This window comes from Aquarana catesbeiana, linkage group LG01 (genome assembly GCF_042186555.1).
Source record: "Aquarana catesbeiana isolate 2022-GZ linkage group LG01, ASM4218655v1, whole genome shotgun sequence".
Classification (NCBI taxonomy): domain Eukaryota; kingdom Metazoa; phylum Chordata; class Amphibia; order Anura; family Ranidae; genus Aquarana; species Aquarana catesbeiana.
In genome coordinates this window covers 201,923,023-201,948,828 of record NC_133324.1, presented here as the reverse complement: position 1 = coordinate 201,948,828, position 25,806 = coordinate 201,923,023, and the positions used below count along the sequence as shown (strand labels likewise).

The 25,806-nt window shown below is 42.2% G+C and overlaps 1 protein-coding gene across 1 annotated transcript in view; it reads right to left on the bottom strand.

Annotated features, from left to right (window-relative positions):
* The window catches only part of HSD17B4 (hydroxysteroid 17-beta dehydrogenase 4), a 516,553-nt gene that overhangs the window by 72,899 nt on the left and 417,848 nt on the right, over nucleotides 1-25,806 (bottom strand). Inside the window, exons 20-21 of the mRNA XM_073624673.1 lie at nucleotides 17,676-17,762; nucleotides 10,567-10,656 (exon numbers count right to left, since the gene is read on the bottom strand). Coding sequence (XP_073480774.1) covers nucleotides 10,567-10,656; nucleotides 17,676-17,762 — 177 coding nt within the window. The remainder of the gene's footprint in view (nucleotides 1-10,566; nucleotides 10,657-17,675; nucleotides 17,763-25,806) is intronic.

Here is a 25,806-nt window from a genome sequence, read left to right as displayed (position 1 = left end):
CAACAAGCTGCATCCTGTATTGTGCGCACGTGGGATGAAATTTGTCCTGTATATTTGCATGGCCTCTTCAAGTCCACAGACAGTGGGTGTTGCCATTGCGGCATGATGTCACAGCCGCACAGATACCCACACAGGGGGCACTGTCCATCACTGTGACAGATAGTTCCTCCACACAATACACTATGTCTGAAAAAAAAAAACACCCCTACGTTCATATAACATGAAGCTGAAAGGAACAGCTCTGTGTGAAATGCCCAATGAAGTGGCAATTGTCTAGATATTGAAGAAGCCTGACTGAGTCTGCCTGTACACTTGTGCACATAGCCTGTGTCAGTCACAGGCAAAAAAATTGCGCAGGAATTTGCCCGTTTGTGCTTTGCTGCTTGGGGCAAGGTTAAGAAACTACTAGCAAAATGTGTAAGCTCCAATTTGACTGGCTACAAAATGTTGGCGTGAAGAATAAGCAGAGTTTAAAAGGTCCCCTGCCCTATGAATTAGACGCTGGCTGGAAAAGTAAAACACAATGATTAAAAAAAAAAAATTTAAAAACGATACACGTAAAACTTATTATTTCAGTTGAGTGTTCACCACTGATTTATACTATTTTTTATATTATTTATACATTTTATAAGACCTCCAAACTATAGGATTATTAGTAATACAAAAGGCAAGGGGGGCATGTGAAAAGACACATATGAGATCTGGAATTTAACCACTTATTGTTCAGTCTTACATTCCTCTCCTACATGTAAAAATCTGCATTTTTTAAAATAACTATACATTTTTAAGCAGAGGTCCTAGAGAATAAAATTGTGGGTATTGTATATTATGTCACACGATATTTGTGCAAAAACACAATATAATAACCAATTGTTTTGTAAAATATAAAAGATGAGGTTATGCTGCGTAAATAAATACCAAACATGTCACGCTTTAACCACCTTGCGCCCGCACTATAGCCGAAAGGCGGCTACAGCGCGGCGCTCAATTGCCGGGAGGGCGTCCCTGGATGTCATCCTGTTTACATTACCCTGCGCGCCACCACGAGCATGCGGCGGAGGAAATCGGTGTTGGCCGTGTCCCTTGGGCATAGCTAATCAAAGACCCTGCTAAATGGCCAATCACAGCGGCCATTTTGTATTCGATCGTTGTGTCCAGGGAGGGAGGAGGGAGAGCTTCCGTGCTGCAGCGGAAGTGAAAAAAATCAGTTAAACTAACACAACACAGTGCCATCTGTCCCCATCGCCATCTGTCCCCAGTGCCACCTACCTCCAGTGCCACCTGTCAGTGTCAAGTGTCATCAGTGCCACCTATCAGTGCCACCTGTCAGTGTCATGTGCCATCTGTTATCGGTGTCATCAGTGCCACATATCAGTGTCATCAGTGCCACATATCAGTGTCATCAGTGCCACATATCAGTGTCATCAGTGCCACATATCAGTGTCATCAGTGCCACATATCAGTGTCATCAGTGCCACATATCAGTGTCATCAGTGCCACATATCAGTGTCATCAGTGCCACGTATCAGTGCCATCTGTCATCAGTGCCACGTATCAGTGCCATCTGTCATCAGTGCCACGTATCAGTGCCATCTGTCATCAGTGCCACGTATCAGTGCCATCTGTCATCAGTGCCACGTATCAGTGCCATCTGTCATCAGTGCCACGTATTAGTGCCATCTGTCATCAGTGCCACGTATTAGTGCCATCTGTCATCAGTGCCACGTATTAGTGCCATCTGTCATCAGTGCCACGTATTAGTGCCATCTGTCATCAGTGCCACGTATTAGTGCCATCTGTCATCAGTGCCACGTATTAGTGCCATCTGTCATCAGTGCCACGTATTAGTGCCATCTGTCATCAGTGCCACGTATTAGTGCCATCTGTCATCAGTGCCACGTATTAGTGCCATCTGTCATCAGTGCCACGTATTAGTGCATCTGTCATCAGTGCCACGTATTAGTGCATCTGTCATCAGTGCCACATTAGTGCATCTGTCATCAGTGCCACATTAGTGCATCTGTCATCAGTGCCACATTAGTGCATCTGTCATCAGTGCCACGTATTAGTGCCTCTGTCATCAGTGCCACGTATTAGTGCCTCTGTCATCAGTGCCACGTATTAGTGCCTCTGTCATCAGTGCCACGTATTAGTGCCTCTGTCATCAGTGCCACGTATTAGTGCCTCTGTCATCAGTGCCACGTATTAGTGCCTCTGTCATCAGTGCCACGTATTAGTGCCTCTGTCATCAGTGCCACGTATTAGTGCCTCTGTCATCAGTGCCACGTATTAGTGCCTCTGTCATCAGTGCCACGTATTAGTGCCTCTGTCATCAGTGCCACGTATTAGTGCCTCTGTCATCAGTGCCACGTATTAGTGCCTCTGTCATCAGTGCCACGTATTAGTGCCTCTGTCATCAGTGCCACGTATTAGTGCCTCTGTCATCAGTGCCACGTATTAGTGCCTCTGTCATCAGTGCCACGTATTAGTGCCTCTGTCATCAGTGCCACGTATTAGTGCCTCTGTCATCAGTGCCACGTATTAGTGCCTCTGTCATCAGTGCCACGTATTAGTGCCTCTGTCATCAGTGCCACGTATTAGTGCCTCTGTCATCAGTGCCACGTATTAGTGCCTCTGTCATCAGTGCCACGTATTAGTGCCTCTGTCATCAGTGCCACGTATTAGTGCCATCTGTCAGTGCCACGCATTAGTGCCATCTGTCATCAGTGCCACATATTAGTGCCATCTGTCATGAGTGCCATCTATCAGTGCAACATCCGTGTCACGTGCCATCACGTGCCATCACAAATAAAAAACCCAGAGGTGATCAAATACCACCAAAAGAAAGCTCTATTTGTATGAAAAAAAGGACAAAAAATTCATTTGGGTACAGTATTACATGACTGAGTAATTGTCATTCAAAATGTGAGAGGACTGAAAGCTGAAAATTGGTCTGGTCACGAGGGGGGTTTAAGTGCCCAGTTGTCAAGTGGTTAAAATTGCGTATGATTGTGGAATGCCATCAAAACACGGTACCTAAAAGTCTTCATAGACAAAGCCTTTACAAGTTAGCAGTTTAGAGTAACATGGCAGTTTTGGAGCTAAAATTATTGCTCTTGCTCTGACGTTCATGTCGATACCTCACATGTGAGGTGTGATCGCTGCTTACATATGCGTGTGGGACCGAAGCGTGCATTCGCCTTTGTGTCGGAGCACTTTTTATCATTTAAGTTGTTTTATTTTAACACCATACCTTTATTTTTATTAGCTTTTTTTGCTATTAGGGCTCTTTCACATGGGCGGTCTGCCCGACGGAGTCTGCTCTGCTCAATAGGGGATCGATTTGCTGATCTCCACTGAACAGGCAGATGATAGGTCTGTCTCAGCTCACTGGGCAGAGACGGACCTGTCAGAGCTCCGCTCTCCCCTATAGAGAAATCGTATGAAAAACGGACCACCTGTCTGTTGTCATCTGATCCACCAGGTGGATGGAAAATAGGATTTCCATCCATCTGGATTTCACCCACAGGATCGGATAGCAGCAGGTATCCACTGCCCCATAGGAGTAAATGTAGGGTCCGATCAGGTCCCGTGTGAAAGGGGCCTTACAAGGGATAAACATCTCTTGTGATAGCGTGGGTTGTAAAAGGGTCCTATTTATGGAAAGGTCTGGGGTCTATTAGATCTCTCCTCAGGCTATAAAAGCGTCAGATCAAACTGAGTTCCATTTGATTAGATGCTTTCATGAGCCGGTAACGGCTTGTTTACAAGAGACCAAAGCTGGAAGTGACAAAATCCTCGTTCACCGCTTTCCAGTTTCTGACGTCACAGTGAGAAGCACAACATCATTTCCTCTCACTGTGTCTGGAACTGGATGCCGCTGGTGGCATCCTTAGCAGGTTCCCAGATTGCGTGGGAGAGCCCTGTAAAGGCACCGACGGGAGGAGGGGGACCCCCTTCTGCTGCCTGTAAAAGTAATCCAGCTGCTCAAATTGCTTTTACTGGAAAGAGAACCGCTGGGGCTAAAAAGACGATACTGTAGCTGCAGTCATGATCCCAGTATACCCACTTCAACCGTTTATAAACAGGAAGTGGTTAATATGCATATCACATGCTGTTCAAAAAACCTGACTTACCTTATAAAAGAAGAAGTCATAATGTGCCCTCCAAACAACTTATTTAAGGGAAGGTGCGGTCTAATTTGCCTTAATTACTAGCACAAAAACAGGATAGAGATCAGATCATTGCACATAGCTTTATTACACAGATCTATTCAGTCTCCACAAAGTCAGCTCTCATTACTTCATGTTAGCTCTCAGTACACTATTGCTGCCAGGCAAACGCAATCATCGAAGAGTCACATGACATCGAATCTAGCATACATTTGTGGAACATCTCCCTATATTATACAGCAAGTTGGCTTTGTGGGTCAAGTACCCTGCCCCCTAGAAAATACTGGCACACAAAGCTTTTTAAAAAACAAAATCAAAAAAGAAAACCTTATTCTTTTATTTTAATGTTAACCATTAATTTATACTATTTTATATATTATTTATACATTTTATAAGACTGATTTTTCTATGCCCTTGGTAAAATGATTTGTGAAACAGCAGAGACCTACACATGGGTTACTCCGCATAGCTGTACATTGGAAGTGAATTTTGACCTTTTTTTTTACTGTGTGACCTTAGAAACCCAACTGCTTTCTACCAGTTCTGAATGCACACTGATGGAGAATGGCATAAACACTAGATATGACTGCAATGAGTTTCCACCAATTAAACAGATCATGTGTAACCCTAGGACATAACAATAGCATCCACTTTGCCTTTAAAATGCCAGATTAGTCCTCGAGTTTCAATGTGTTAATGGTGACACAATTACAACAGAGCTTTATTGAATTGTTAGTCATGTATCTTGCAGCGCTGTGCTGGAAAAGTAAAACAGGATAACAAGAAGACAGAAGAGGAATCGATGGGGACTTCTAACAGACATGTCTATTTTTCTTTTTAAACAAATTGTGTTACACAGAGTAATGTAACACCAGTGACAACAGTATCGATGCCCTGCCTTTCCCCTGTAAACATAATAACAAATCAATATGGCAAGATAGAATTCAATTGCACTTTTATGCTTGCATTAATGTCTACCTTGTGGTTTCTAGGACCGGAACAATCAGCTGTTCATCTGAGGTCTAACCACTACAAGCAGTACAGGTGAGGAAATGTGGGGATTTTATATGATCTGTTTAGCTAGGCTGGCCATACAAGAGAAAATCACTCATAACAGTCAAGAGGTAAGAGATCTGTTTGCCACAACAGGTTATAAATTCTGCTTAATCCACAATAAGAAATTCTGATACTGGCACATGCTCACTTCCGCTTGCCCTGGACATCTAACCATACCAAAAGCCCAACTCCAGGCAAAATTAGTACCCTCAGTCAGGTCTCTCTTTGACACCATTTCCACTGGCTGGTCCCCTTCAGTTCCCTCAGATTGATGTTGCTCTTATTCTGGGTCCTGAGAGAACTCCTCTGCTAAATGGGAATCGTCAAAAGGCACAGACAGTGACATGGACACTCAGAAGAAGGGCCCATCCAGGAAGTAAACAGAGTAAAGGAACCTGGGACTGGAGGACCACGTGACTGTGACTTAAGGTGAGTGAAATCGGGATTTTGAAAGGTTTATTTTTCTTAACCCAGCAATCAGAGAGGGGGTAAAGGGGGGGGGGGGGGGGGGGGGTTACATTTATACTCGAGTTGGAATTTAAAGCAGAACTAAAATATGTTGAATTCCATGTAACTACATATGGCACAGTTACTTCTTAAACTTTGAAAAAAATAATTTACATTGTATTCTGCCTACCATGTGGCTAGTGCTTCTCAGCCTCTTTGAATCTTGAGAGGGATGACAGCAGGTATACATGACATCACAAATTGGAATAAGTAGGGTAGAATTGGTAGGGGCTACACTGATGTATGCAGCATCATCCTCAGGAAGGCAGAGGAAAGACCATGATCTTGGAATTTGGCAGCTAGAACAGACGCAGGCAGAGGTCATAGAGCACACAGGGTGCTACTGCTGTACCTGCAGACCACATGGAACACAAACATGCAGCCACTAGGAAGAAACTTTTGCAATTATACATCAATGTATATTTTCCAAACTGTCTTCCAGGACAGGGTATGAGATGTAGGCACCTTGAAACTGCCCTCCAAGACCCCTCAGATGGGAAGAAGGTGGCTTGGTTCCCTCTCTCCTCCTGTGACTGGTGAAGGCCATGTCTGGAAATGGCATACCCCCTTGACAGGGACCAGCACGGGCAGCGTGGGTTTCCAGTCTGGGTGTGTGCACTGTAGGGAACTTCTTGCACTTGTGGCCTCACTGTGCTCCTGTTGGACCAGATAATGCACGGAAGACACTTTCAGGCACTGGAGAATCTGGCTCTAAGTCTCATTCTCAGCGCAGGGGGAAGGGCCAGCTAGAGCCTTATGGGCAGCAATGGTTGTCAGGACACTATAGGTGGAGAAGCCAATACTGCATGTTGGATTCTTCAATGCTGACTCCAGCTCATGCAGGTACAGGTGCCCTTAGCACCAGCAGTACTCCATATTCCCATTACACACATTCCTGGAGAACGCTCTAAAGTTTTGGGTGCTGCAGCAACCACCAGCTGGAGACTGGATCAGAAAGCCACACTGAGGATATTTACCCGCACAACACAGATCAAGTAGAGTCCAAAGAGTTTTTATTGAAGCGTGATCACATTACAAAAAAAGGTAGTGCAACATTTCAGAGTCATGCAGGACACCTTCGTCAGGCATGTGGCACCAGCAAGACACAGGTAAGCTGGAGGTTGCTGTATCTACTTGCTTTTACTTGTATTGGTTCCTAGGTTTTTACCTAGCCTGTAATGTCTGTCACCTTGGGCCCCTTGGTGTTGGGCTTAACAACTTGACCTCCAGAAGATTTACCCCCCCTTCATGACCAGGCCATTTTTTGCGATAGGGCACTGCGTTACTTTAACAATTGCGCAGTCATGAGACGCTGTACTCAAACAAAATTTATGTCTTTTCCCCCATAAATAGAGCTTTCTTTTGGTGGTATTTGTTAATTTTTGCGATATAAAACAAAAAAAATCTAATTTGTTTATCAATTTTGGCCAATGTGCATTCTGTTACGTATTTTTGGTAAAAAAAATCCCAATAAGCGTATATTGATTGGTTTGCGCAAAAGATATAGTGTCCACAAACCATGGATTTTTTTTTTTTTTAATTGCTGGTAATGGCAGCGATCATGGACTTATAGCGGGACTGCGATATTGCGGCGGATAATCGGGACACTGACACTATTTGGGGAAGGGGAAAGGTGTTAAACAGTGCAGTATTTTTGCACTGTGTGGGAGGTGATTTTACTAGGGGAAGGCATGGCTCCATGTTCCTGCCTTACAGGAACACAGAATCCATGCTTTCTGTACTGACAGAACTGCTATCTGTCTTGTTTATATAGGCTGATCACTGTTCTGGCTCTCTGTCTAACGATCAGTGGGTGCTGCCGAACATTGAGTCCACGGTACCCACACATCAGCTCCTGCTGTGTTTAAGCCCAGAAGCGAAAGTTTGCGATCAGGTACCTAGTACATTATCCGGCGCAGCAGTGCCACCTTGTATATCTACATTATACTGGCGGCAAGTGGTTAATGTGGCAGGGCACCGTATCTAGGGCTTCTAAGAGGGAGTTTGGGGGTCCTGACCGATTTTCTCTCTTAACTGAGTAACTTAGCATAATTGTTCCTGAGAGAGGAGGAGGTATCTAGCAGTGCTTGTAGCAACCTCCACTAAAGTAACAGAGGAGCTGACCTCTACCTTCCAATCTTTGGATGTGTCTTGGTAGATGATACCCCTAACCAACCCGATCAGTGCCAAAATCCACTACTCCTGTGCTGTCAGCTTTAGGGGTTCCTCAGACAGTGGATTTGGTAGGAGATTTATTGTCCCCACTACTCCAGCCCAGCTGGATTAATCTTATTAGATCCAGCAAAAATAAATGTCTTCTACTTTAAGAGGAGAGGATGATGATTTTTTTTCTGTGAGCAAGATTGCTAATACCCTGGCAGTAGGGGAATAAAATGTGATTATTATATGATCAATACAATGAAATATTAACAATATAAAGTGGTAGAATCAATCAAGGAAAACTCAAGGAAAATCATCTGTTTTTGTATACTAGCATGTATTAGAGCTTAATCATTTGCGGACTGCGCACTGTAGTTCTACTGCTACAGTGTGGGTCAGCTACGCTGAATCGCGTATATATACGCAATTTTTGCATTTCTGGGTAGCGCCCACCCGGCTGCACTGTCACTGGCTCCAGCGCGCCAATCGTCAGAGCGATTGACAGGAGAGAGCTTTGTGTATATAAATAACACAAAGCTCTCTTTTAACAGTGGTTATGTACCAGTTTTTGTTTCCCTGTAAAGGGGGGATTACAAACCGGCACACCCCTTAGTAAAAGCACCACACAGTAAACACTTTACACATAGCTAGGCACACATTAAACCCTTCGATTGCCTCAGATGTTAACCCCTTCCCAGCCAGTGTCATTACTACAGTGTCAGTGTATATTATTAGCACTGTATTAGTGTCAGTGACCGTTGCACCCCAACATCAGTTAAGGTCACATTGACTGCAGCAGTGTCACGCTCCCCGTATAAGTCGCTCATTAGTAGTATATATAAAAAAAAAAAAAAAAAAAAAGTACAAATCCAGTATATACCAGGGTATCATAGTTTGAAGGCGCTATAACTTTCACACAAACCAATTAATAAACGCTTATTGGGATTTTTTTTTTTTTTTTTAAACAAAAACATAGCAGAATACATTTTGGACAAAATTTATGAAGAAATATGATTTTATTTTTATTATGTATATGTTTTATAGCAGAAAGTAAAAAAAAAATACATACACATTTTTTTTTAACTTGTTGGTCTTTTTTAGTTTATATCGCAAAAATTAAAAAACCCAGTGGTGATCAAATACCAAAAAGGAAAGCTCTATTTGTGTGAAAAAAATAATAGAAATCTCCTTTGGGTAGTGTTGCATGACCGCGCAGTTAAAGTAGTGCAGTGCCGAATAGCAAAAAAACGGCCTGGTCATGAAGGGGTTAAAATCTTCAGAAGCTGAAGTGGTTAAAGAATAACTTCTCCCTTCAAAAAAAAAAAAATAATAATAATAAACTCGCTATCAGCTGATCATGTGTGCAATATCAGGCTTCTGCAGACTCATTATAGCTTTCTGCCTAGGGCAGACAGTTACTGGAGTGCAGGAAAAATCAACGAACTACAAGCAGACTGCAGCCATGGCAGACAGTAAGTGTAGTTCATTCGTTCCCATAATTGTAGTACATTTCCCTTTGGGATTAATAAAGTATTCTGAATCTGAATAACTCTGAATGAATGATGCAGCTGTGTTGGCGGAGCGCTGTTTTCAAAATGTGACAGTGGCTGTGGGGAGAGGATCCCCTGCCCTTCTGCCCTTTGTTACAATGAGGTGGGGGAAACGTCAGTGCAGGGGGGCTGGGGGGAGATTGCTGAAAATGTTACACCCCAAATACGGATGTAATATGTAACATGTAACATGTAACATGTTCAGAAAGGTGAACGTATCCTTTGAGATAGGAAAACGTCTTTCCAGTCTATTTCAGGCTCACCTTTATATGGCTGCCTCACAGGTTGGCTGTTTTGCTGGGTCACATATAGCTTAGGCCTCACATAAATAGTTCATGGCCCTCCGGGCAAATCTTCCTTCCATCTCATAAAACGTCACAGTAAAATTTTTTTTTTTTAATAATCTGTCTTAAATCAATCATTTGCTAAAACTCAGCACCCCTAAACTGTTTGATCATAATACAATTTTAATAGAGATGAGAGATCAACCAAGCTTGCTGCATTTATCCAACAAGTCAAGACATTTTCAATATATGTGTATTTATCTTAATTTATTTGTACCAACCAGCAAAAGAAAATTATTCATCGTAGATCAAAGACTACAGAGAGCTCATTATCTTAGACCCCTTTCACACTGGGGCAGCGGGTCCACTAGCGGTAAAGCGCCACTAGTTTTAGCGACGCTTTTCGGCCGCTAGCGTGTTGTTTTAAACCCCGCTAGCGGCGAAGAAGGGTTAAAAGTGACGGTGTTGCAGCGCAGCGGAAGCGCTGCCCATTCTTTCCAATGGGCAGGGGCAGTTTAGGAGCGGTGTATACAGCGCTCCCAAACTGCCCCAAAGATGCTGCTAGGAGGACTTTTTTCCCCGTCCCGAAAAGACACTGCCCCAGTGTGAACGCACTCAGGCTATTACACTGGGGAGGCATGAGAGGCAGTTTTCAGGTGCTATTTTTAGCGCTAAAACGCCTGCAAACTGCCTCAGTGTGAAAGGGGTCTTAGATGGAGTGCCAGTGCAAGCCCCTCTCCTACGACTAGCCTTACAGCCTTTAACAGCTTTATTCAATTATCAAACTTTTCTACTTGCAGCACATACTTGTTATGAACTTCCACTCATTATCCTTACCTGAACCGCATCTCTGGACTGCACATTACTAACAGTTGATGTAAGGTCTACATAGGCACCCGCGATAGCAATCTCACCAGTCTCCTTGACCTGAAAAGAAGGAACAGATCGGTAACTTTTCTGCCTAGCAGTCTTTAAGCATTCTCTAGTAAGAAAAAGAACATTTTAAGTCACTTTATCTTAGCTGTAGTCATCTTCCCTGACATTTCATGACATGTGTCATCCAGTCCACACGGAGATCAATAAGTCTGATCCCTTGCTGGATCACACTGACATCACTCAGTGGTATAAAAGGTCAGATGTCTTTCAAACATCTTTAATGATTTGTTCTCAAAATTAAGCTGTGTCTATATAAATTGCACTGTTTAGTGAAACTTTCTCTACTTTGTGCTAAAAAAAACAAAAACAGAAAACACCCTGGTTAATCAGACTGAAGCAATATTAAAATGAAGGTAAAAAAAGTTTAACAATATACGGTTCTATTTGTAAATATATTCACAAAAGATTTACACAGCTATCACCCAGGATTCACACATTTTCAAATATATAATAATATTTGATAAAAAAAAATGTTTTTACCTTGATTGGAAGTTGTGTGAGAACATTGATGCCTATACCACCTACTGTAACACAGCATATATGCATCTGTTATATTATCACCTACACATATTAAGCCATTTTGGGCTTGAAAATACAATAACAGGTGTACTAGATGTATGCTAAAAACTCTTTTCTACCAGTAAATCAAGATATTAATTTAGACTACGTATGTGTTGAAATCCTACATACAGTTGTTATGTTTAGCTATACACTTACAATGGAAGAGCAGCAAACATGCAATTTGACATCCTGGAAGAAAAGGTATGTGCTCAAACTCTCCACTACATGCCCTTGCAATTTACTAACGGTCAAATGCTAAATCTCTTTTCACAACCTTTTCACGCTTGAGGAACCCATGAAAAATATGTCAGGTCTTGTTGGAACTACGGAAATAATCCTTTGATCTACAGCTCATGGGACAGAAGTGTAACCAAACAGACAAAATAAATAAAAGCATAAATTAGAAAAATGTACACTAAGGCTAGTGATACACATAGGGGTGTATTTCTAAAAAAAAAAAAAAAAAAATAAAAAAAAAAATAAAAAAAAAATCTGCATAGCAATTTGTCCTGTGAAAGTGCATGTACGTTCAGTCTGTGCGATTGGGGCAAAAAACAAAATGTTATTAGGCTATTTTTTGTTCTGGATAGATGACTTTCATGGATTTAAATCAGAAATTATCACATTTGGCCATTAGATGGTACTAAATATCTACTTAGGTATTTCCTATAATACCTAGCACCATCTAGTGGCCAACTGTGGTATTTTCTGTTTAAGCACCCAAGCTAAGGTTTTTTTTTGGTATTTTACAGGTTTCATAGCATCCTGGTCAGAATCAGACTTTTGAGTTGCAGTAAAACATGCATTACTGGACATGCCCAGTGCGGACTGGGCCACTTGGTTCAATGTCTTATTCTCTTTGAAAACTCACTAAGACTTTTTTTTTTTTATAGAAAACTAAGAAAAAAAAAAAAGAGCATTACTGAAACATGAAGTACCGCATTTGTGTTAGTGCATTGCAGTGCCATTCATTTTAAATAGCTGTGCACTGCACATACAAAAAAGGGTCAGGTGTGGTTAACTGTGGGCTGGGGTGCATGGGCAATTTATTCAAAATGAACAGGCTGCCTTAACACAACACAGGTTAACGCATAACATAACGCAAGGTGGTGTGCGGGTTAACACTGCACAAATGTGATCATTTTGAAAAAAGAAAAATGCAATGAGAGAGAAAGGCGTAAAAAAAGTTTGTATGTTAAAGCGGTTGTAAAGGCTGTTTTTTTTTCCCCCTACAATAACAAACATGTCATACCTCTGCTTTACCTCTTCCGGGGTCTCCTGCCACTGCTCTGGTCTCCTCCTGTTGTGTGTGTGCTGCCACAGCCGGGCTGTGTGCATCCATAGAAGCACACGGCCTGGCTTGGCCCCACCCCTGCTCCTTCCTCACATGATTTGACTGACAGCAGAAGGAGCCAATAGCTCCCACTGCTCTCAGCCAAGCTTGTGACAGTGGGGAGAGGAAAGAGAAGAACTAAAGTTGGGCACAGCGCTAGATTGATACAGGACAAGTTAAGTGTTTAAGGGGGGGCTGGGGGTGCTGTTATAAAAAGGGTTTTTTAATCTTAATGCAGAAAAATAAAAGTAGAATTCATGGCCCTTTCCACACTGATGCATTTTTTGCTGATCTTTTAACCCTGCTAAAAGCACAGATGTTATATTTCCCTTCAAACACTATGGAACTCTTCACACCAGTGTGCTGCAGTACGATTTTAAAATTCCTGCATGGTACATCTTTGATGCCCTGCTTAAAAAGTGCACCAAAAACGCACCACCCATTGAAATCAACGGAAAACACATCAAAAACACACGTCGGTTGTGTTGAGTCACATGTCCATGTTTCACAGGTGCTTACAGATGCATACAGTACCTGACCGCGAGAATGTGTTTCCAGCGCGATCCCATCGCGCTGGTTCTCGCCGACAGGGTACTGTATATCTCGCGCTGGCTCGCTCATCGGGAAAGTAAAACTGCGTTTTTTCCTTTCCCGATGAGTGACAAGCATTGCTGACAGGTTACTGGTATGAATCATGAGGGGGAACGCCACGCCAAATTTTAAATAAAAAACGGCATGGGTTCCCCTCCCCTACATCGTACCCCTACCCATTCACCTGGGGGAAAAAGTGTCAATTAAAAAACAAACTAGACAGGTTTTTAAAGTAATTTATTAAGCAGCTCCGGGGGTCTTCTTCCAACTTCGGGGGTCTTCTTCCGACTTCCCTGCTCTCTCCGGCCTCTTCTCCCAGTGTCCGGTTTTTCTGCCGGGCTCCTCCGTTATCTTCTGCTCTTTTGCTAGCGTTGGCCCAGTCTTCTCCGTCATCTTGTTCCCTCTTCCCTTCTTCTGATGTTGACACAACGCTCTCTCCTGCTGTAATGCCGTGTGCGAGGTGCGCAACGACTTATGTCACCCGGTGACCGCGCCCCCCTATGACGTCACAGCCCCATCATGCCTCGGGACTGTGATGTCATTAGGTGCGGGAGAAGAACCAGACACCGGGAGAAGAGGCCAGAGAGCGGGAGAAGAACCGGACACCGGGAGAAGAGGCCGGAGAGAGTGGAGAAGTCGGAAGAAGACCCCCCAAAGCTGCCTAATAAATAACTTTAAAACCCTGTCTAGTGTGTTTTTTTATTGACATTTTTCCCCCCGGGTGAATGGGTAGGGGTACGATGTACCCCATACTCATTCATATAGGGTGGGGGCCGGTATCTGGGGGCCCCCTTATTAAAGGGGGTTCCCGGGTTCCAATAAGCCCTCTGCCCGCAGACCCCGACAATCAACGGCCAGGGTTGTCGGGAAGAGGCCCTTGTCCTCATCAACATGGGGACAAGGTGCTTTGGGGTGGGGGGCCGCAGAGCGCCCCCCCCTGCCCCAAAGCGCCCACCCCCCATGTTGAGGGCATGCGGCCTGGTATGGTTCAGGAGGGGGGGGCGCTCGCTCATCCCCACCCCCTTTCTTGACTGGCCAGGCTGCGTGCTCAGACAAGGGTCTGGTATGGATTTGGGGGGGACCCCCACGCCATATTTTCGGCGTAGGGGGTTCCCCTTAAAATCCATACCAGACTTAAGGGCCTGGTACGCCCCTGGAGGGGAACCCATGCCATTTTTTAATTTAAAATTTGGCGCGGCGTTTCCCCTCATGATTCATACCAGACACCTGTCAGCAATGCTTGTCGCTCATCGGGAAAGGAAAAAACGCTGTTTTCCTTTCCCGATGAGCGAGCCAGCTCAGCGCTGGCTCCCGCCACAGGGCTCACAGGTGTCAAATCTCGCCGATAATAGCGGCGAGATTGACACAATATCATGGTCACCTACTGTATTTAACTGCATTTTTTCAGCACAGCAGTGTGAAAGGGCTCTAACCTTACCTACACATTGTATATATGAGAACTATAAAACTAATTGTATTTTTCTTATTTTGGAGAGGACTTTTTTTTTTTTTTTTTTTTTTTTTTTTTTTTAAATCAATCATGTGCTAGCTCTATTGAATACTCAACACTAATATACATTAGTAATATACCATTAGTATAATTAATGTGATCTACCACTTGTACCGACAGGTAAGCCTATAATAAAGCTTACCTGTAGGTACCGTGAACATCTCCAAACTTGCACCATTTAGGAGATATTCACTGTATGCGCATGTGCCGACATCATCGGCACGTGTGCACTGAAGAAACGGCTTGCTCGTGCCGTTTCTTCAGTAGCTGTACCGTGACTGACCGGTGGCTCCCACACACATGACGTCATCTTGGCTCCGGCCAATCACAGAGCCGGTGTCCGCAAACCTGGAAATAACTCCGGGAGACATGTCGTCGGTCATGGCGGTGTACGGGGACCGCTGCAACAGCTTCTATCCAAGGTAAGTATTTAATAATGAGCTAGTATGTGATGCATATTAGCTCATTATGCCTTTGTCTTGCAGGTTTTTTGTTTTGTTTTGGAGATTTTTACAACCACTTTAAAGGAAATGTCTGTAATTACATTGTATACATTTATTATTATAAATTAGTAACCATAATGTAGGGAATTTTTGTGGACCTGAACTCAAAAAGTGATGACTTGCTACATTATAGGGAAAATCTAGAATCCCACAAACTGCCTCCTAAAATATCTACATCACAGATCCCAGGAGGCAGTTTGCGAGATCTCATCAATACGCAGACACACTGCTAGGTCTCCGTTATATTACTAGCAGGGATCTCAGATGTTTTTTGTACTTACACAAGGTCCCATTATGTCATTCTCACCTAGGCAAGAATACAGGATTGAAATAAAAATAAAAAATAAAAGATATTTCTTTGTGTTTTTTTCTGCATCTGTGTATAGGGGTAAGGAAGAGGCAGGAGGGTACCTAGGGAGAAGAGTAATAAGTAATAAGGTCTGCCTTAAGGCTTCACATAAGGACAGGAGTCATTTCTACAAATGGCCTAGTAAGTACTACAACATAAATGACGTGTATTCATTACACTAGGTTAGTGAAACTATAGCTAGATTTATCTCTCCAATTATACAGATCAAGTGGATTTATTGTTCTGAATCCAATACAATAGTCACACTACTGAATAAAAGATTGATAGCTATGTCTCTTTGCTGCAATGTCTTCAGCTCTACTCTTCTTTGATATAGAATTACTTAACATTGCCGCCTTGGACTGAAGGGATTCATTTGTTAGAAGTGAATCGTATATGAATGCTACTAAAAATACAGAACATAAAGTGCATCTAAACCCAAAAACAAAAATGTGATACATTGCAGCTTACCACTCCTTGGACTTGGTGGTGGTTTTACTTTTCTGTTTAGGTCTTTTTTTTTTCACCTGGTAACCTGGCCAATAACACAACCCAACTATGGGTGGCTCCTCTGGCAGCGGAGAAGCAATGAAGATACCTGCAGACAGCAGCACTGCCTGGAGAAGGTAGTATTGGATGGACTACTAGTTTTAAATAGACTTTAGATAAGTGACTAACACATCAAAACTGAACTCCAGCTAACACTTAAGCATTTACAGCAATAGCTTTTATCCTTTTGGGATAAAGGTTTTAACTATATGAAAAAACTGACCATGCAGAAAATGCGTTAGGGTTAAAAGGAAAAAAAAAAACTTTAGCCTCTACAAACAGCTTAAATGGTTTGTTTCAACTCACTAACTGCTACATTTGCTGGCCAGCCTGGTCTGTATTAAAAAAAAAAAACAAAGAAAAAAAAAAAAAAACACTTACGAGCTGGATCACCATGTGAAAAACGAAAAAAGACTAAGAAAAAAAAGAAAATGAATGCAGCCAAAACCTTTAAAGACTGGTAAGTTGAAATAGATTACATTTTACTTTTGGGTTTGGATATGCCTAACAGAGAAGTACAGTCAAAGCTCATTTGGCTGTACTTCTCCTGTGGATGATTTGCACTCCTGTGATTCATGTTGGCTGACATCACAGAGCTGGTCAAGGCAGGCAGTCAGAGCAGAGCACTGAGAACCGAGCAATCAGTGGTGTTTGATCATTCGGTTATCTTCGAGCCGACGGGGATAAAGAGAAATTGGCCACACACACCACCTGACTGTGAAGACATTAAAAGGGGATGTAAACCTTCGTGTTTTTTCACCTTAATGCATCCTATGCATTAAGGTGAAAAAACACCTGGCAGTGACCGCCCCCCCTCCCAGTTTTACTTAACTGAGCCCTGGAACTTGACCCGCCGGGGACACGCTGTCTCTCTGCCTGGGGTTCTTGGCTCTTGATTGGATAAGATAGCAGCACAGCCATTGGCTCCTGCTGCTATCAAATACAATGATGCGGGTGCCGGGGGGCGGGGCAGAGTCATACATTCGGTGGCTATGGATGCCGAATGCTGGACTCAGGAGCACGCCCGCAAGGTAACCCCTTCAGGGAAGAGCTTCCCCGAGGGGGTTATCTGATGCGGGGAGGAGCCACGAGAGCCGCCGGGGGACCCCAGAAAAGGATGTTCGGGGCCACAAGCTGCACAGTGGAGGTAAGTATGATATGTTTGTTATTTAAAAAAAAAAAAAAAAACAAACAAACCCCTACAATCACTTTAAAAGAATTATTTTGCATTAGTTCTGTGGTGGTGTGCTGCCAATTTCTCTTTATCCTGAATGTTTGTGGAGGCGACCTGAGGTGGGTACTCACACAGAACTGTTATCAAGCATTCACCTGAGCGGTATACACACCTTATTTAGAGCCGGCAGGGGACAGATGCAGCATCAGACCAATGCTGCATCCACCTAGGCAAGTATGATTTTTTTTTTTTCTTAAATCCCAAACTTCTCTTTTAAAGCGGATGTTCCTTGCTAAAGAACATTATTTTTTATCAAGTTGTTGTGGGTATAGTTTCTATTTAAAACACACAAAATATATATACTCATTACAACATTGATATGGATTCACAATGAAAGAGCACATACAATGTGGGACAATATTTTTTATATCATTCCTGACCTTGGTCTGAAGGTAAATTCTGTTGCCTTCTTTCCACATTTCAGTTAGTAAAGTTTGTCCAGGGATAACTGGCTTAGCAAAGCGAACCTTGAATAGTAAAGAGGTCAGATTATTGAAGTGAAACATAAAAACAGCAAAATATGAAAAGAAACTCATTTTATGAGAATCTACATTCTACACATACTCGCAGAAGAAGATACTAGAGCAGACACAGAATACAGTACATCTGAGGGTTATATCTTCAGGTTGGTCTGGGGACCCTTTGGAATTCCCCAATATGATTCGGTCCATAGACAAGCATATGGTGTGGGCTCTCATGCACAGCTTGCTATCTCACCATCCCCAGTGTATAAACAGATTGAAAATGACATATGTCAAAGTTAAAATTCTATGAACTAGGGAAAAAGGCCTTAGGATACATTAGGATACGCCTAGTCAAAGTTGTCAATTTAAAACAAGCTGACTTCAAAATACGACAGAGATCAATATCATACCCACCAGTTCACCCAATTCACTGATTGATAGTTTAAAGGCCCTACGTGAGCACGTGTTGATGCTTCAGTACATGCATTGCTTCATGTTCCCATCCATTACATATGGTCTTTGATGAGCATCCATGCACCCTTTTTTACCCCAATGCACTGCAATCAAGGTGTATGCACTGTGGCACATTGAGCGTCATGTACAATGGTGTGAGAGTTAGAAATGAACAGGTGCACACCATGCACAAGGTGTGTGTAACCCATGTGGTTGCACACATAGGAATGAATATACAAAGTATGGCCAAACTGTGGACTTTTGCATTCTCAAGAAACTACAAGTGCATTCTATTCTTACTGACAAAGCATCCTGGAAGCTCTCTCTTTTCTCGACAACTAAAAAGTTTCAGGCAGTATTGGGCCATAGGGTTAATGTATTGGAAGAAGGTTTTACATTGACATCTCGTATATATGATCACTTCTTCACTCAAGTCTCTCATGGCTGCAGATGTCAATCACACTTACTGCCATTATACCAATCCTGGGAACAGGATAGGGCTCATTTATCACAAGCAGTGTTCAGAACAGAAGCATCAGTTACTATTTGGTCATCCTTGGGCATTAACTGGTGATCATTCACACTTCCGCAACATTGGATAGCGGTAGAAAAAAAAAGGGTCATGTGCTTTTTTTTTTTTTAAAACATGGTAGAGTGCATCAGCAGCCATTTAATTTTGAATGGGCTGCCTTTAACCACTTCAGCCCCGGAAGATTTTACCCTCTTTCTGACCAGAGCACTTTTTGCAATTTGGCACTGCGCCGCTTTAACCGGTAATTGCGGAGTCATGCAATGCTGTACCCAAACTCAATTTGCATCCTTTCCTTCCCACAAAGAGCTTTCTTTTGGTGGTATTTGATTACCGCTGCGGTTTTTATTTTTTGCGACATAAACAAAAAAAAAGACTGAAAATTTTGATTAAAAAAATGATATTTCTACTTTTTGTTATAAAAAAAATACAATAAACTTGATTTTAGTCATACATTTAGGCCAAAATGCATTCAATCACATGTCTCGGGTAAAAAAAAAAAATTCAATAAGAGTATATTTATTGGTTTGCGCAAAAAGTTATAGCGTCTACAAACTGGGGTACATTTTCTGGAATTTACGCAGCTTTTAGTTTATGACTGCCTATCTCATTTCGTGAAGCGCTATAATGGCAGGGCAGTACAACCCCCCCACCAATTACCCCATTTTTGAAAGTAGACACCCCAATGAGAGGCATGTTGAGCACATTAAATTTTATTTTTTTTTTTGTCACAAGTGATTAAAAAATGACAAAAAAAAAAAAAAAATGTACACAAAGTTGTCACTAAATTATATATTGCTCAAACATGCCATGGTTATATGTGAAATGACACCCCAAAATACATTCTGCTGCTTATCCTGAGTATGGTAATACCACATTGTGTGAGACTTCTTGGGAGCCTAGTCGCGTACAGGACACCAAAACCAAGCAGCGCTTTCAAGTTTTCTAAGGACGTAAAATGACCCCATTTTGGAAAGTAGACACCCCAAGCTATTTGCTGAGAGGCATGTTGAGTGCATGGAATATTTTATACTTTGCCGCAAGTGTCGGGAAAATGACAAATTATATAATATATATATATATATATATATATATATATATATATATATATATATATATATATATATATATATATATATATATATATATATATATATACACACATACATATACACACACACATACACACACACACAGTATCTCACAAAAGCGAGTACGTCCTTCATGTTTGTAAAAATTTTATTCTATCTTTTCATGTGACAACACTGAAGAAATGGCACTTTGCTACAATGTAAAGTAGTGAGTGTACAGCTTGTATAACAGTGTAAATTTGCTGTCCCCTCAAAATAACTCAACACACAGCTATTAATGTCTAAACCGCTGGCAACAAAAGTGAGTACACCCAAAGTGAAAATGTTCAAATTAGGCCCAATTAGCCATTTTCCCTCCCCGGTATCATGTGATTTGTTAGTGTTACAATATCTCAGGTGTGAATGGGGAAAAGGTGTGTTAAATTTGGTGTTATCGCTCTCACTCTCTCATACTGGTCACTGGAAGTTCAACATGGCACCTCATAGCAAGGAAACTCTCTGAGAATCTGAAAAAAAAGAATTGGTGCTCTACATAAAGATGTCCTAGGCTATAAGATTTCCAAGACCCTGAAACTGAGCTGCAGCACGGTGACCAAGACCATACAGCGGTTTAACAGGACAGGATCCAATCAGAACAGGCCTCCCCATGGTTGACAAAGAAGATGAGTGCACATGCTCAGCGTCATATCCATAGGTCGTCTTTGAGAAATAGACATGTGAGTGCTCCCAGCATTGCTGCAGAGGTTGAAGGGGTGGGGGTGGGGGGGTCCCCCTGTCAGTGCTCAGACCATACGCCACACACTGCATCAAATTGGTCTACATGGCTGTCATCCCAGAAGGAAGCCTCTTCTAGAGATGATGCACAAGAAAGCCCACAAACAGTTTGCTGAAGACCAGCAGACTAAGGACATGGATTACTGGAACCATGTCCTGTGCTCTGAAGAGACCAAGATAAACTTATTTGGTTTAGAATGTGTCAAGCGTGTGTGGCAGCAACCAGGTGAGGAATACAAAGACAAATGTGTCTTGCCTACAGTCAAGCATGGTAGTGGGAGTGTCCTTGTCTGGGGCTGCATGAGTGCTTCCGACACTGGGGAGTTACAGCTCATTGAGGGAACCATGAATGCCAACATGTACTGTGACATACTGAAGCAGAGCATGATCCGCTCCCTTCGGAGACAGGGCCACAAGGCAGTATTCCAACATGACCCCAAACACACCTCCAAGATGACCACTGCCTTGCCAAAGAAGCTGAGGATAAAGGTGATGGACTGGCCAAGCATGTCTCCAGACCTAAACCTTCTGTGGGGCATCCTCAAACAGAAGTTGGAGGCGCGCAAGGTCTCTAACATCCACCAGCTCTGTGATGTCATCATGGAGGAGTGGAGGATTGGAAGAGGACTCCAGTGGCTCTGCTAAATTCCATGCCCAAGAGGGTTAAGGCAGCGCTGGAAAATAAATGGTGGCCACACAAAATATTGACACTTTGGGCCCAATTTGGACATTTTCACTTAGGGGTGTACTCACTTTTGTTGCCAGCAGTTTAAACATTAATGGCTGTGTGTTGATTTATTTTGAGGGGCTAGCAAATTTACACTGTTATACAAGCTGTACACTCACTACTTTACATTGTAGCAAAGTGTAATTTCTTCAGTGTTGTCACATGAAAAGATAAAATATTTACAAAAAATGTGAGGGTGTACACTCACTTTTGTGAGATACTATATATTTTTTTTTTTTATCACAAAGTTGTCACTAAAGGATATATTGCTCAAACATGCCATGGGTATATGTGAAATTACACCTCAAAATACATTCTTCTGCTTCTCCTGAGTACGGGGATACAACATGTGTTAGACTTTTTGGGAGCCTAGCCGCGTACAGGACACCGAAAACTAAGCACCGCCTTCAGCCTAAGGGCGTAAAATGGTGAACCCCCCCCCAAAAATGACCCCATTTTGGAAAGTAGACACCCTCAGCTATTTGCTGAGAGGCATGTTGAGTATTTTGCAGATCTCACTTTTTTTCAAAGTTTTGAAATTGAAAAAGTAAAAAAAATAAAAATGTTTTTCTTTCTTCATTTTCAAAAACAATAGCTGCAAAATACTCACCATGCCTCTTAGAAAATATCTTGGGGTGTCTACTTTCCAAAATAGGGTCAATTGGGGGGGGGGGGGGGGTTGTGCTATCTTGACATTTCAGGGCCTCTGAAACTGTGATAAGTAGTGAGGAAGTGAAATCACCTACGTCCTTAGAAAGCCTGAAGGCAGTGATTGGTTTTCGGGGTCCTGTAAGCGGCCAGGCTCTCAAAAAGTCCCACACATGTGAAATCCCCATGCTCAGGAGAAGCAGCAGAATTATTTTAGGGTGTAATTCCACATATACCCATGTCATGTGTGAGCAATATATCATTTAGCGACAACTTTGTGTAAAAAAAACAAGGAAAAAAAAAAGTTTTTTTTTTAAAACCACTTGCCGACCGGCTTCTGTACATATACCTCAGCAGTTTAAAGATGGATATCTCGGTAATGGCAGCAGCTGCTGCCACAACCGAGGTATTCATCTTTTGAGCCGGCAGTCCTGTTTACGATAATGGTGGTCCCTGCGGCGGATTCGCCACAAAATCACTTATCGGCGGCGGGTGAGGGGCCACCCCCCTCCCGCCGCTTACCAGAGCCATCGGCAGCGGCGGAGGCGATCGGGACCTGTTCGTGGCTGGGTATGGAGACGAGTGAGGGGAAGATGGCCCCCACCCGTCTCCATACTATAGCATGGCGGAAGCGTTGTCAATACATCACTTCTGCCCATACGTCTTAAAGGGCCATTTTTCTGTTGTCATTTTTTTCAAATGACATTTTTTTTTTTTTTTTAAAGCATTTAAGTCCAAATATGAAATCTGAAGTCTTTTTAACCCCAGATCTCATATTTAAGAGGACCTGTCATGCTTTTTTTCTATTACAAGGGATGTTTACATTCCTTGTAATAGGAATAAAAGTGACCCTTCTTTTAAGGAAAAAAAAAAAAAAAACTGTGAAAAAATAAATAAAATCAAGTAAAATAAATAAGAAAAAAATTTTTTTTCAAAGCGCCCCGTCCCGACGAGCTCGCGCACAGAAACGAACACATACGTGAGTAGCGCCCGCATATGAAAACGGTGGTCAAACCACACATGTGAGGTATCGCCACAATCAGAGCGAGAGCAATAATTCTAGCCCTAGACCTACTCTGTAACTCAAAACATGCAACCTGTAGAATTTTTTTTATGTCGCCTATGGAGATTTTTAAGGGTAAAAGTTTGACGCCATTCCACGAGCGGATGCAATTTTGAAGCGTGACATGTTGGGTATCAATTTACTCGACGTAACATAATATTTCACAATATAAAAAAAAAATTGGGCTAACTTGACTGTCTTATTTTATTAAAAAAAGTGCATTTTTTCCAAAAAAGTGCGCTTGTAAGAAAGCTGTGCAAATACGGTGAGACAAAAAGTATTGCAATGACCGCCATTTTATTCTCTAGGGTGTTAGAAAAACAATTGTATAATGTTTAGGGGTTCCACGTAATTTTCTAGCAAAAAAACTTTTTTTTTAACGTGTAAACACAGAGTCTGATAAAGAGGCCTGGCCTTTAAGTGGTTAATTCTCCCGAAACTTGGACATGCCTATCAGCAAATAGCTTGGGGTGTCTACTTTCCAAAAAGGGGTAATTTGGGGGCGGGGTTGAACTGTCCTGGTAATTTATGCACAACATTAGAAGCTTATGCCACACATCACCCACTCTAACCACTTGAAGACAAAAGCTCTGACACTTTGTTTACATGAAAAAAAATTTTTTTGCTAGAAAATTACTTTGAACCCCCAAACATTATATACATTTTTAAAGCAAAGGCCCTAGAGATTAAAATGGTGGGTGTTGCAATTTTTTTCACATAGTATTTGTGCAGCAATTTTTCAAACACAATTATTATGGAAAAATAAAAACACTTTTTTGAAATTGAATGCACTAAAACACACTATATTGCCCAAATGTTTGGTAAAATATAAAGGATGATCTTATGCTGAGTACATAGATCTCAAAAACGACATGCCTTAAAATTGCACACAACCGTGCAGTGGCGCCAAACTACATACATTATTAAAAGCCTTTACAGGTTACCACTTTAGATTTACAAAAGAGGTCTACTGCTAAAATTACTGCCCTCGATCTAACGCTCATGGTGATACCTCACATTGCATGGTGCAATTGCCATTTACATGTGACACAAGACCGACGCTTGCGTTCACCTTTGCGTGCAAACACGGGGGGGGGGGGGGGGACAGGGGTGCTTTTTTTTTTCTCCATTATTTAATTTTGCCCTTTTATTTTATTTTTACACTGTTCCATTCATTTTTTTAACTGTTATCACAGGGAATACATGTATAAATATATAAAGGGGTCCATATAGTGGTCTAGAGGAAAAGAGATTTCATCTCCAAATACGGAAAGGTTTCTTAACAGTAATGCCCTGTACACACGGTCGGACTTTGTTCGGACATTCCGACAACAAAATCCTAGGATTTTTTCCGACAGATGTTGGCTCAAACTTGTCTTGCATACACACGGTCACACAAAGTTGTCGGAAAATCCAATCGTTCTAAACGCGGTGACGTAAAATACGTACATCGGGACTATAAACGGGGCAGTGGCCAATAGCTTTCATCTCTTTATTTATTCTGAGCATGCGTGGCACTTTGTCCGTCGGATTTGTGTACACACAATCGGAATTTCTGACAACGGATTTTGTTGTCGGAAAATTTTATATCCTGCTCTCAAACTTTGTGTGTTGGAAAATCCGATGGAAAATGTGTGATGGAGCCTACACACGGTCGGAATTTCCGACAAGGTCCTATCACACATTTTCCGTCGGAAAATCCGACCGTGTGTACGGGGCATAATAGCGGTGAAAATGTGGATTAGACTCCCTCCAGAGGTGGTTCTGGCCAGCTCAGTAGATTGCTTTAAGAAAGGCCTGGATGCTTTCCTAGATGTACATAATATAACTGGGTACTAACATTTATAGCTAAAGTTGATCCAGGGAAAATCCGATTGCCTCTCTGGGATCAGGAAGGAATTTTTTCCCCTGCTGTAGCAAATTGGATGCTGCTTTTCTGGGGTTTTTTTTCACCTTCCTCTGGATCAACTGAGGGTAAAGGATTGGGTATATGGGATTGTATGAAATTTTTTATTTTATTTATTTTTTTCATGTTTGAACTAGATGGACTTGTGTCTTTTTTCAACCTGACTAACTATGGAATGTAAATATCCCCTAGGATGGCAATAGGTAGTGACAGGTACTTTTTTTTTTAAAAATGGGGTCTATTAGACTCTAGATCTCTCATCTGTCCTCAAAGCATCTGACCACACCAAGATCGGTGTGATAAGATGCTTTCCCAATGGTTGTTGTTTATATCAGGCAAAACCAAAGTCATGAAATGCTCGTAGCTTCCGGTTTCTTAAACCATAGAGATGATTGGAGCCATTCTGATCTCCGATTAGCTCTATGGTCAGCTGGCGGAACCATTCTCAGGTTCCCCGGTGGGACAGGAGAGCCTGAGAAAACCATGGAAGATGGCTGGAGGGGACGTTCCCTCCCACTGCTTGTAAAAGCAGTCTAGCAGCTAATTAGCCACTAGGATTGCTTTTACATGAAAGCCGACAGCTGGCTGAAAAGAACGATACCAAGATGATACCTAAACCAGCAGGCATCATTCTGGTATAACCACTCAAAGTCCAGCAACATACTAGTACGTTGCTGGTCCTTGTTGGGCATATATTGTAATGTTCTTTTTTTTCATGCAGGCCATGGGCTGAACAAAAAAAAGATTGATCGGTGGGTATGCGGCTATATGGGTTAGAATACCGCCCTGTATCCACTCACTTCTAATGATGGGGCATACATGCACCATTTTTTTTTTTTTTTAAACTGTGGTGGGG